This window comes from Panthera pardus, unplaced genomic scaffold (genome assembly GCF_024362965.1).
Source record: "Panthera pardus isolate Hobbes unplaced genomic scaffold, ASM2436296v1 HiC_scaffold_8, whole genome shotgun sequence".
In the NCBI taxonomy this organism is placed as follows: domain Eukaryota; kingdom Metazoa; phylum Chordata; class Mammalia; order Carnivora; family Felidae; genus Panthera; species Panthera pardus.
This window is the reverse complement of record NW_026527013.1, coordinates 126,074,087-126,086,692: the sequence shown is the minus strand read 5'-3', so window position 1 is coordinate 126,086,692 and position 12,606 is coordinate 126,074,087. Positions and strand designations below refer to the sequence as shown.

The 12,606-nt window shown below is 38.8% G+C and overlaps 1 protein-coding gene across 4 annotated transcripts in view; it reads left to right on the top strand.

Annotated features, from left to right (window-relative positions):
• MATCAP2 (microtubule associated tyrosine carboxypeptidase 2) overlaps nucleotides 1–12,302 on the top strand; it is a 74,662-nt gene extending 62,360 nt beyond the window's left edge. For all 4 annotated transcript variants that reach the window (XM_019418133.2, XM_053897481.1, XM_053897482.1 and 1 more), the window contains 2 exons: nucleotides 7,185–7,282; nucleotides 10,265–12,302. In XM_019418133.2, coding sequence (XP_019273678.1) covers nucleotides 7,185–7,282; nucleotides 10,265–10,426 — 260 coding nt within the window. In that variant the 3' untranslated portion in view covers nucleotides 10,427–12,302. The remainder of the gene's footprint in view (nucleotides 1–7,184; nucleotides 7,283–10,264) is intronic.
• The last annotated feature ends 304 nt before the right edge of the window (nucleotides 12,303–12,606 follow it).

The following is a 12,606-nucleotide window of genomic DNA, read 5'->3' as shown; positions in this document are numbered from 1 at the left end:
GGGGAAAAGAAAAATGTTTTAAAAATTGACATAACAAAATCGAATAGAATAAAAAAATCTAAAAAATTAAAAATAAATTTTTCTGTATCCATGGAAAAGAAAGGAAACAAAATTTAAACAGATAAATGAACCAGCAAACAGAATGAAACCCAATTGAAGTTACATCCAGTTTCCCATAGAACTCAAACTGTGAAGCGCTCTATAGTTGGTACACTAAGCAGGTGGGGTGACTTGTGCTGGTCGTCTAGGGGATGTGTTTAGAAGGCGCTGTTGGGCAGGGCTTGATGTAACGGCTCTGTTCTCCACTAGGTAGCACTGCTTAGCTTACTGGGGTGGATCAGTGTGGTGTGCATGCACATGTGCAGGAGAGATGGAAATGGCTTCATCCAGCTTCATTCCAACTCTTCAGGGGAGAGTCTCACTGAGCAATGGCGAACGGCCAGCTTGCCCCAGAAAATGTTCATGCCATCACGCAGCAGCAGAGGTTCAGAGATTGTGGCAAATCACAACAAACAGCGAGCACCAGGTTTCACCACACTCCAGTGTCTTTGTCCCAATACCAGCAAACATGGCTGCTCTCCAGGGTCCGCTGGGACCTTTCCCTGTGGAGAGGCTTTATGACCTCTACAAAATGCACTCTAAGCAGGGGAAGCACTTCTCCCTGTGTGGCACATGGACCCCTGGACCACTCTGCCTGCTCCTGGGGATTCACCCTACTTCCTCACCAGAGTGCCACCAGGCACTGAGCTCTGGAATATCAAACTCTGTGCTCCACTGTTTATAGAATGCCGGTAGTATTGAGACTCCTCCTTTATTCCTGTCAGTGGTTTTGGGAAACAGATTTCTTGTTCAGTCCCCTGCAAGTGTTTTCACTCTTTCTCTCCAGGGAAATGTTTTCCCTGCACTCTCCCAATGACTGCACTCTTCTCCTTTGTCTCTGCCAAAACAGCTCCCTACCTGCTGTGGCTTTTCACTCCCCCAGTTCTCCTCTCCACACTGTGTACCTGCCAGTTTCTGGGCTCAAGTTATGCAAATTCTCTCTGCTCAGTCCTAGGTGTGCAAAATGGTTTGGTGCTGATCTAGCTGCATTTCAGGGACAAGAGAAGCTGAGGGAGGGTCTCCATGCTGCTCTGCCATCCTTTGGTTCTTATTTTTCCATATCCTTACCAACACTTACTGTTTTCACTTTTAAAATTATTATTATAATCATTCTAGTGGGTATCTCATTGTGGTTTTTTGTTTTGTTTTTTAAATGTTTTATTTTTTAAAATTCCAGTGTCATTAGTATAGTGTTATATTAGTTTCAGGTTTACAATATTGTGATTCAGCAATTCTGTATTTATTCAGTGCTTATCGCGATAAATGTACTCTTAATTCCTTTCACCTGTTTCACTCATCTCCCACCCACCTCCCCTCTGGTAACCGTGAGTTTATTCTCTATATTTAAGAGTGGTTCTTTTGGTTTCTTTTTTTCTTTGTTTTGTGCTCCCTTGCCTCAGGAGACAGATCTAGACAAACATTGCCAGTGTCCAGTTATTCCCTGTGCTCTTTTCTAGGATTTTTAGTTTCGGGTCTCACATTTAGGTTCCTTAAATCATTTTCAGTTTATTTTTGTGTATGGTGTAAGAAGGTGGTCCAATTTTCCCAACACCATTTGTTGAAGAAAGTTTTCCCCATTGAATATTTTTGCCTCCTTTGCTGAAGATTAATTGACCATATAATCATTGGTTTATTTCTGTGTTCTCTATTCTTTTCCATTGACGTATGTATCTATTTTTGCATCAGTACCATACCGCTTTGATTACCAGAGCTTGGTAATGTATCTGGAAATCAGGATTGTGATAACCTCCCATATTGTTCTTTTTTCCCAGATTACTTTGGCTATTTATGGTCTTTTGTGGTTACATACAAATTTTAGGATTAATTGCTCTAGTTCTTTGAAAAATGCTATTGGTGTTTTAATAGGGATTGCATTAAATTTGGAAATTGCTACGTAGTATGGTCATTTTAGCAATATTGTACAAATCTATCAGCATGGAGTATCTTTCCATTTGTGTCACCTTCAGTTTCTTTCATCAGTGTTTTATAGTTTTCAGAGTACAGGTCTTTCATCTCCATGGTTAAGTTTACTCCTAGGTATTTTATTTTTGGTGCAATTGTAAATGGGATTGTTTTCTTAATTGCTCTATATGCTCAATATCAGTGTATAGAAATGCAGTGGATTTCAGTATAATGATTTTGTATTGTGCAACCTTACTGAATTCATTTATCAGTTCTAGGAATTTTTGCTGGAGTCTCTTCATTAAGTTCTTCATTAGTAAACCATACTAAAAGCGTTAAATCTATACTCCTCTCCCCACCACGTTTTAGGTATATGGTGTCATAATTTACTTCCTTTTGTGAATCCCTTGACTGATTTTTATACATGTGCTCTATTTTATTACTTTTGTAGTTCCTACTTTCCTTATTCCTGCTTATGGTCTTTCCTTTCCACTCAGTGAAACGCCTTTAGCATTTCTTGTAAGGCTGGTTTAGTGGTGATGAATTCCTTTAACTTGTGTTTGGGAAATTCTCTCTCTCCTTCTGTTCTGAATGATGTTTTCTTTCAGCATTTCAAATATATCATGCCACTCCCTTCTGGCCTGCAAAGTTTCTGCTGAACAGCTAATAGTCTTAATTGGGTTTCTCTTGTGTGTAACTGTTTTCTTTTCCCTTGCTGCTTTTTTAAAAAAAAAATTTAATGTCTGTTTATGTTTTGGAGAAAGAGTGCAAGTGGGGCAGAGACAGAGAGGGAGGGAGACACAGAATCTGAAGCACGCTCCAGGCTCTGAGCTGTCAGCACAGAGCCTGACATGGGGTTCAAACTCAGAAACCACAAGATCATGACCTGAGCTGAAGTTGGACGCTCAACCGAGCTATCCAGGCACCCCCTTTCCCTTGCTGCTTTAAAATTCTCTCTTAATCTCTGCTTCTTGCCATTTTAATTACTATATATTTTAACAAAACAAAAAAATCACATAAAGGAAGCTAGATCCTAGGTGTGTTCCAGTCTATTTGCTCAGAGACGCTTGATAGAAAAGAGAAAAAAACATTTAAAATTAAAAAAATTAATTGAATAAAAAATTTGTTTAAATTTAAAATTTTGCTCTTTATCCAAGAAAGAGAAAGAAAAGAAAACATAAACAAAAACAGAAGCAAAGAAAACAACCAAACCAACAAACAGCTTGAGACCCAAATGAAGTTACATCCAGTTTCCCCTAGAATTGAAACTGCAGCATACTATAGTCTGTAGACTAAGCAGTTGGAAGGGATTTGTGCTGGCCTTCTGGGGGATGTGCTTGGAGGGCACAGGTAGGCAGGGTGTGGTGTAACAGCTCTGTTCTCCACTTGGTGGCTCCACTTAGCTCAGTGGGGTCGGTCTCTATATGTACGCACACCTGCTAGAGGTGAAAATAGCTTCACCCAGCTCTCTAATCTCTGGCATGGAATTTTGTGCTCTCACAAACATGATCAAACACCCCTCCTTTTTCTTAGCCTTCCATCCACTCCCCACCTTTACCTTCTGTTCAAGCTGTCTACCAGGTGGCGCCTCCCTCCAGAGTTTTATCTCATATGGGGCTGTGTTTCAAAACCCCACCCTTCAGAGACCCCTGCGGTTTAGACCTGCACTGATTCTCTGGGGGAAGATCTTGCTGAACAATGGCTGGGTGCTGGCTTGTCCCAGAAAATGTCTGCCTGCTCCCAAAGCAGCAGAGGCTCAGAGTTTATGGTAAATCACAACACAGCTGGCACCAGGTTTTCCTGCACTCTAGTGTCTTTGGTCCAATTTCAGTAAAAGTGGCAGCTCTCTGAGGTCTGGTGGGACTTTTGCCCACTGGGAGACCTCTACCAAATGGATTCCTAGCAGGGGAATCTTTTCTCCCTGTATGGCACACGGGGACCTTTCAGAGTACTGCTCCTGGGGATTTGTCCCACTTCCTCACCAGAGCACTGACAGGTGCACTGAAACTTCAGACCGCGCTCCACAGTTTATAGAATCCTGGTGATATTGGAACCCTCTCCTTTCACTCTGTAATAGTTTTGGGGAACAGATTTCTTGCCCAGTTCCCTGTGAGTGTTTTCACTCTTTTTCTTTCTCTAGTTGCTTTTGGGGGGAGTGCTTTTCTTACATGATCCCGATCTGCTGCATTCTCCCCCCCACCCCCCGCTCCTGTCCTCTCTCCGCAAAAATGGTTCCCTGTCCTCCATGGCTCCGTGACTTTTCTGTCCCCCAATTCACCTTTCCACACCATGTACCTGCCAAGTTCTCTGGCTCAAATTATGCAGATTGTTGCGTTAATCCTCAGATCAGTTCCCTTGGTATTCAAAAATAGTTTGATGCTGATCTAGCTGTGTTTCAGGGAGGTGACAAGCTCAGGGTCTCCATACTACTCCACCATCTTAACTCCATCTCAATTGCTATATATCTTGGTGCGGATCTCCTTGAGTCGATTTTATCGGGAGCCATTTGTGCCTCCTGATCTGGATTTCTTTTACCTTCCCCAGATTAGGGAAGTTTTTAGCTATTATTTTTTCAGATAAATTTTCTTCCCTCTTTTTTCTCTCTCTCCTCCTTCTGAGGTCCTTAGAATGTTATTATGCATGATGGTGTTGCTGAGTTTCCTTAATTTATTTTCATTTTTTATTGTTTTTCTCTTTCCTGTTCAGCTTCTTGATTTCCATTACTCTGTCCTCCAGGTTGCTGATCCATTCTTCTGCTTCCTCTACTCTACTATCTATTCCTACTAGTGTATTTTTAATATCAGTTATTGAGTTCTGGGATCTGGGATTGGTTCTTTATGTTTTCCGTCTTTTTGTTGAGGGTCTTAACTGAAATCTTCCACTCTTTTCTCAAGCCCATGAGGCCATTACTTTAAATTCTCTGTCAGGCATATTGCATAAACCGTTTCATTTAGCTCTTTTGCAGGGATATTGTCCTATTCTTTCATTTGGGAGATATTCCTCTGTCTCCTCATTTTTTCTAACTCTCCTGGATGTGTTTCTTTGTGTTAGTAAAGTCAGCTACCTTTCCTGCTCTTGAGAGTAGTGGCCTTATGAAGAAGAGGTTTTGTAGTGCTGTGTGGTTGGGGTGGGGTGCCTGCAAGATCCACAGTGGTCTGCTGTTGGAGGGGACCTGCAGCCATCTGGGAAAACTCCTGTGGAGGCCAGGATGGAGGGGTGGATCTGCAGGAGAATACAGCTTTGCAAGCTGGGCGAGGGTCTGCTCTCTGAGGGGACCTGTAGCTGTTTTGGAGAACTGCTGAGGATGGGCTGGAGGGGGCAGGGTGCACTGTTAGCAAGCCAGGTGGAGAGTGTTTGTTCTGGTTCCTGCATGTGTCCATGTATCTAGGTTGTGGTTGGGAGAGGGATGGCACCCATCAGCTCTTTTGTTCTTGGAGAAGTCTTCTAAAGATTCTTGTCCCTCCAGCACACATGCTGAGATTAGTAAATAAGTCTCCTTCCCATACACCCCAGTGCTGCTTCTATGCTGCACCTCAGTGGGGTTGTTTGGTATGCTTTCTCTTTAAGGTTAGGGACTCAGTTTCCTATTGCTCTCCAGGTCTCCCATGCCAGAGCTTTGTGATTTTTAAAGTTCCAGGTATTAAGCCCCACTGACTGTAAGAACCCATGAAGTTAAGCCCCTCTGGCTTTCAAAGCCAAATGTTAAGGGATTTGTCTTTGTAGTGCAGGTCCCTAGGTGTAGGGTGCCAGGTGTGAGATCTGCTCCTCTCCCTTCAGTATGTTTTACATTGATCCTCTCTCCTTCCTGCATGCTTATGGTGTTCCTCTCTCCTGAAGACAATCTCCTATCTCTGCCCTTTCTACCCTCTTCAGTGTGGCCTCTCCTCTACATTTAGCTGTGGAGAGTGTGTTCTTCCAGTCTTCAGGTTGTTTTTTTGAGTTATTTACACTAATGTGGGTGTCAATAACTATCTTCATCTTGGGACAAGGTGAGCTTAGGATCCTCCTACTCTGCCATCTTCCTTGGAAGTCCTACCACACTGGGGTTTTGATTTGCATTTCCCTGATGATTAATGATGTTGAGCATCTTTTCATGGTCCTTTGCATATTTCCTGTGGATAATTGTCTATTTAGACCCTTAGTCCATTTTTTTATTGGGTTACTTTTATTATTGAGTTGTAAGAGTTCTTTGTATGTTCTAATTACAAATCTCTTGTCAGATATAGGATTTACAAATATTTTCTCCCATACTGTGGAGGAAAAATAGCTATAAGGAAAGTGTTCCTTATAGCCATTTTTAAAAATCTAGATCCAGTCAGGGCTCTTGCATTATGTATCTCTAATAAGAGTTTTGTTCCTACTGAAAAGTAGGACCAGCTTATGAGATAGGAGCCTAGTTTACAAAGTGTCCCACTTTTTGTCCATAATTCCTATGCTTTTAGCATACCTAAAAAAAGTAATACTTTCTTAATGTAGGACTTAATGGAGGATAGAATTTTAGTCCATTTAATAGAGCAAAATTTTAGAAAATTTACATAAGTTATGTCACGGGAGAAAAATTTTCTTTGTGAGTGGAACACTCTTAACTAGTCTCCGTTCCCGTGGGCTGTTCCCACTTTCCATGTCTTCATATTTTATTCTGCTTTTAAGTGTCCATGTTAAAATCTAGTTCTAATTCTTATTTTCATATGGAGGAATAGTATCAACATTACCTATAACTTTTTAATGGTGTAAGGAGTAGCATTTTTAAAAACCAGGGGTTTCTGAGATCCCATGTCTCCACATTGCCTTTGAGATTCACTGCTTTGTAGCCATCCTTCCCCTTGCCTCAAGTGCCTCTGTGTACATGGGAGTTAGGGTTATGACCAAATAGTGGGAGTGTGGGTGACATATTTATGAGTCCTGTATTTTTAACTACCTGTGTTTCTTTATAACTGGAAAAAATGCTGCTTTAATTATGGGAGAGGGGATCTGGAGAGAAAAAATTCTTAAAGGGAAGCTGCCACTTGGCACATTATCCTGGTGCTTCCCAAGACCCTCTATTTTATGTTATGAAGACAGTTAATTTGCCGTGTATATTTTCACTCAGGGCTGATTCCTACAGTAAAGGGAATCGGTTAGTATCTGATTACTTAGTAATTTTACTAAACGTCAGAAAATAAATGCTATTGTGGTTCCTCCAGGGTGCTTCAGTAAAGACCAGGTCTACTTGGATGGCATCCTGCAGATCCTCCGGTACAGAGAGACCATTGACTTTCATCTACTGACTGCCCTGGGGAAGGTGAGTGAAACCAATGGCAAAACCATTGGTTGGTGTGAAACCAACACCCGGGGTCATTATTTCCTTCAGCTCAATTTGATGATTCAATAAGATTCAGGTTCAAATTGTTTTTATACTTTGTGTTGGAGTAAGTTTCCTTCTTGTGATAACTGGAGGGAAGAAGTATGGTTGTTACAAAACCAAGTTTCAGAATTTCCTCGTGGACAATAAGAGGTAAATGAAGGGAAAAATAAATTTGGCAATGTATCTTTAATGTACATCTTCTAAAGCATTTTAAAGTGAGCTGCAAATATAACACTTTCCCCTTTATCTCCCAAATATTGTGACACGACCATGTGATTTTTTTTTTTAAGAAATGTATCACTGATTCAATACAATATCTAAAACACAGTCTACTTAACATTTCTCAGATTATCCCAAAAATGTCCTTTGGATCCTGGCTCACAAAAAAAGAGCTACAATCAGGATTGGATCCTGCATTTGTTTATAATATTTAGTCTCTTAATCTGTAACAGTTCCTCTTGTGCTGCCCTCTACCAAGTGTTTTTGTTTTTCCTGACATTTTTGAGAGTCCAGGACCATTTTCTTGGGAGTTCCTACAATCTGGATTAATGAATTGTTTTCTTATGGTTAGATTCAGGCTAAACATTTTTTACCAAGAATACACTACATGCGTGACTTGTATAGTTTATAGTGCATCATGCTAGAAAGCACACATGTGATTTTGTTCCATTATCAGTGATACTTCGTTTGATCACTGGGTAAATTACAATGGAAAGATCTGGAAAGATCAGAAAATAAAGGTATCTTTTTTGTATTAAATAAGTAATCTGTGGGGTAATACCTGTGAAAGTACTGTTCCTTAAATCTTTCAAGAAATGGTTTTAATATCCATTGTTCTTTGCCCAATCAGTTAATTACACTAGTGGTAGCAAAATAGAGATATTTTGATTCTTTTGCATTTCATTCTTTTTTGTAGTATTGTAATGGACTTACTCTTTAAAAAAAAAAAAAAAAAAACTTTGAGAGAGCATGAGTGAGGGAAGGGCAGAAGAGAGGAAGACACAGAATCGCAAACTGGCTCTGCACTGTCAGTGCAGATCCCAAGGTGGGGCTCAATCTTGCAAACCGAGAAATCATGACCTGAGCCAAAATCAAAAGAGTGAGACACTTAACCAACTGAGCCACCCAGGAACCCCAGACTTACTCTTTTATTCAGCCCTTCCACTGACTACTCCTTTGTTTTTAAAAACATGTCATCATGTTTGCTTGCTAAGTAAAATGCTCTGGGCTCATTTTAGACTTTTTCTACCCAAATCTCAGCTGAGATATTTTTCTTTTTCTTTTTCTTTTTTTTTTTAAATTAACGTTTATTTATTTTTGAGACAGGGAGAGACAGAGCATGAACAGGGGAGGGTCAGAGAGAGGGAGACACAGAATCCGAAACAGGCTCCAGGCTCTGAGCTGTCAGCACAGAGCTTGATGCGGGGCTAGAACTCACGGACTGCGAGATCATGACCTGAGCCGAAGTCGGCCCCTTAACCGACTGAGCCACCCAGGTGCCCCTATTTTTCTAAGGATACAAATTTAATACACAGGAATCTGTTGCATTTCTACATATTAATAACAAAGCAGAAAGCGGAATTTAGTCCCATTTACAATCGTACCAAAAGGATAAAATATCTAGAAATGAAGATGCCACAAACAAGTAGAAGGATATACTGTGCCCTTGGATCAGAACAATTAATACTGTTAAAATTTCCCTAATAGCCAAAGCAATCTACAGATTCAGCACAATCCCTATCAAAATACCAGTAGCATTTTTCACAGAACTAGAATAATCCTAAAATTTGTACAGAACCACAAACAACCTCGAATAGCAAAGCCATCTGAATAAGTAAGAATCCGAGATTTCAAGGAACACTACAAAGCTGTAGTGATCAAAACAGTATGGCGTTAATATAAAAACAGATACGTAAATTAATGGAACAGGATAGCCCAGAAATAAACTCATGCCTTTATCAATTAATCTATGATAGAGGCAAGAATATACAGTGGAGAAAAGACAACTTCCCTCAGTAAATGGTGCTGAGAAAACTGGACTGCTTTCTTACACCATAGACAAAAATAAACTCAAAGTGGATTAAACACCAAAAACTAAAAGCAAACAGACACAGTAATTCTTTGGACATTGACTTTAGCAACATATTTATGGCTGTGTCTCCTCAGTCAAGAAAGGAAAAATAAATTACTAAACCACACCAATATCAACAACAAACCCATTTTCATTACACTTAGTGGTATAAATAAATAATTTCAATAACTTAAATTTTAAAATGTAATAAAATACAATATGAACATGATTTCTTTATAATCTTTCCACTGAATCAGGAAGAGTGTTGATCAGAAGACAGTAGTTTTTAAAGCCAGCCATGTTTTGGAATTTAAAGTTGTAATGACAGTTTCTAGAACTTAAGCCAATCTTTGGTATTTATGGGTGAAACGTTTTATGTAAGTAAGTGAATAACGTGAAATTTTATAAAATATTTGCTTACAAATATTCAAAATAAAAGTAAAATAATTCTACATAAAACACAATTTTATTTCTGAAATTAAATAGAAAATAGGAATTCAGTATATAATTGTGCTGATATTCCTAATTCCATAATATGGCATTTATATTCTAGCTATTTCCTGGGTTCTTTTATTTAAATTTAGGACATTTGTTTAGATTTAGAGTTTCTCATACACATGTATTACATTTAGTTGTATAATTTCTAGACAAACTGAGTATAAGTCCAAGATTGAGTGTTAAATCAGTACTAGTGATTTTTTAAAACACATTCTTATTTAATAAAGGAAGTCACTGATTTTTGTTATTTTGCAGGTATTAAAGTAATTTGAAAACCAGTCCATGTAAAGTTTCACTTAAGACTTAGGGAAGAAGTTACTTGCGTATGAAAACTATCTTCCTTTTTTCAGGTCTCTTATGAAGATGTGGATCGCTTAAAAGGATTGGCAGTTATTGAAAACATGAGGGTCCCTCATTTCCTGCAGGACCATGGCCGATACATGGAACATTTAGAGAAGATCATGGAAGTGAATGAATTGACTGACAGGGAACTGAAAGATCTTATATATTAATCAGCATTCTTGCAGACATAGTGAAGCTATACCTCTATATTACCAGTTAGGTGCAGTTAGCACCAGCATATTTATAAAAGATGAGTGTTTACATGAGTTTTCTGAAGAATGATCTGCAGTATTCAGCTGAATTTTTAAAAGGTTAAGTACAAACCTTACACTGTTTCCCTAACATGTTTCTATAGGCTGCAGGGGGAAGTTCCTCCTATTTTCATCTGGATCTCAACAGAGTCTGATGAAACTACTACTGGTGAGTGTTTTTGAAGAATCTTGGTCAAACTGAGTAATAAGCATCTGCCTGAGCACCAAGACCAGCCCTGGCTAGAGACTGAATTCCAGTCTTGTTTTAACTACAAGATTATATTTTACTTGCTAAATAATGGCAATTCTTTGAAAAATTAGTTTTGTTATGCTCCCAAAAGCTAGCTGCTTTTTTTTCTTTATTTTACACATTATTGTTTCACCTTATCAATTTATAGGAACTAAATTAGAGAATTACCTCATTTTGTCTAGTTATTCCCTAAACTTTATTTGCTGAAACAAACTTTATCCCTTCCAGATTTTAACAAAGTTTTAAGGTCTTTCCCTCCCCATTCCTGTATATAGATGGTAAGTACAAGTGGTTTGTCTACATAGACTAAAATAGCTAGGGAAGAGAGAGAAGCTACTCACCTTTTTGTTAAATGGAGCGACCAGCAAGACACAAATACACTAATGTAGTTTCTGTAGGAGCTGGATGTTGACTAGGTAGCATCTACCGTCAACTTGACCATGCCCTGAAAAATGGAATTCCTGGACATTGCCATTTGGTAAACTGGTCTTGTGATATTGTCTGAGTATATTTTATTTCATCAAGCCAATAATGACAGTTTGACTTTGAAAAATGAGAGTTCTGTTTTGCTACATTTCCTCTGCTAAAAGCATATACCCCTAGCTTTGTATAATTTGATTTCCATACATACTTGGGTATATATACTTGGAATCAAATAGTTCTTCAAACAGCTTATTTTAATGATCAGGAAGAACACTGCTGTAAATACCCCATTCAAAATTGCTACTGTAATTTTTACCCAAAGCTATCTGAGAGTTTATCTTTACCTCATTTCAGGCTTAAATATGGTGCTAACACTGGTAGATGTATACTGCAAAGCCTGGTCCACAATTCCTGCTAGGAAATTATTTTAGGAAATTTTATGCAGGCTAGGTTATGTGATTTTCTCATTCACGTATCTAGAAGGGCTTGCCTCCAAGAAGAATGTTGCAGCAGACAGGATGTATTCTAACTGGGATCTGGTGGTTCTCACAGAGCCACACATGTCACTTTTGGTAAGTAGCAGGCCAGGCCCTTTGGAGCATTAAACGTACCCACACAGTGCCATGATTGCTGGAGTGTGGCCTGCACATTTCTGTGCAGAGCTGGGGCATACACTGTGCCAACACTGACCAGATACTGGAAAACCACTCTTGACCCCTCGAGCATATTTCCTTGTAGCATAGTCCTCCAGTTTCAGCTTTGGTGTAGCATTTTCTAACTTTGTCTTCAAACTTATCAAAGGTGATTGTGAAAACTGTGCATTAACTGAAATTGAAGTATAGACAAATGGCAATATTTACGTCCTGTGATTTAAGCCCAAATGCTTATTCAACATTTGTAGGCAATAACTGCTAATCATGTTACAGTTTAAATATAAAGGAAAATCACAACAGCCTTAATATCCTGTTGGTCAAAGGATTATTTATAGTGATTCTAGTCCCTGAATTTTAAAATGGATATTCTGTGTCTGAGTTGGAAAAGGAAACACTTTCTTGCCTTACTGCTTCAGTATAAAGACAAAAAACCAGTGCTATCCAGACAAAAAAATGACCTTAAATCACATTGATTGTCTTAAGCTATTTTAAAAGTTAGCAATGAACCAAAAATTGTTGCAGATTAGAATACCTAAAGAGCTCTAAACTTTATTCTCTTTCCTGAAATAGCACTAAGGTCAGTTTTGTTCCCTAAAATTGAAGTTTTAATAAATAGAAAATTTATAGCAGCAGTACTTAGGAGAATAGTTGAAGGTTGCATTAATTTTAATAGTTACTTGCTGTAGGCTATTGAGGATTAGAATTTCATCAGTTTTGTCCACTGTAATTCTAACATAATTGTATCAAATACAGTTAGGTTTTCACATCAGATG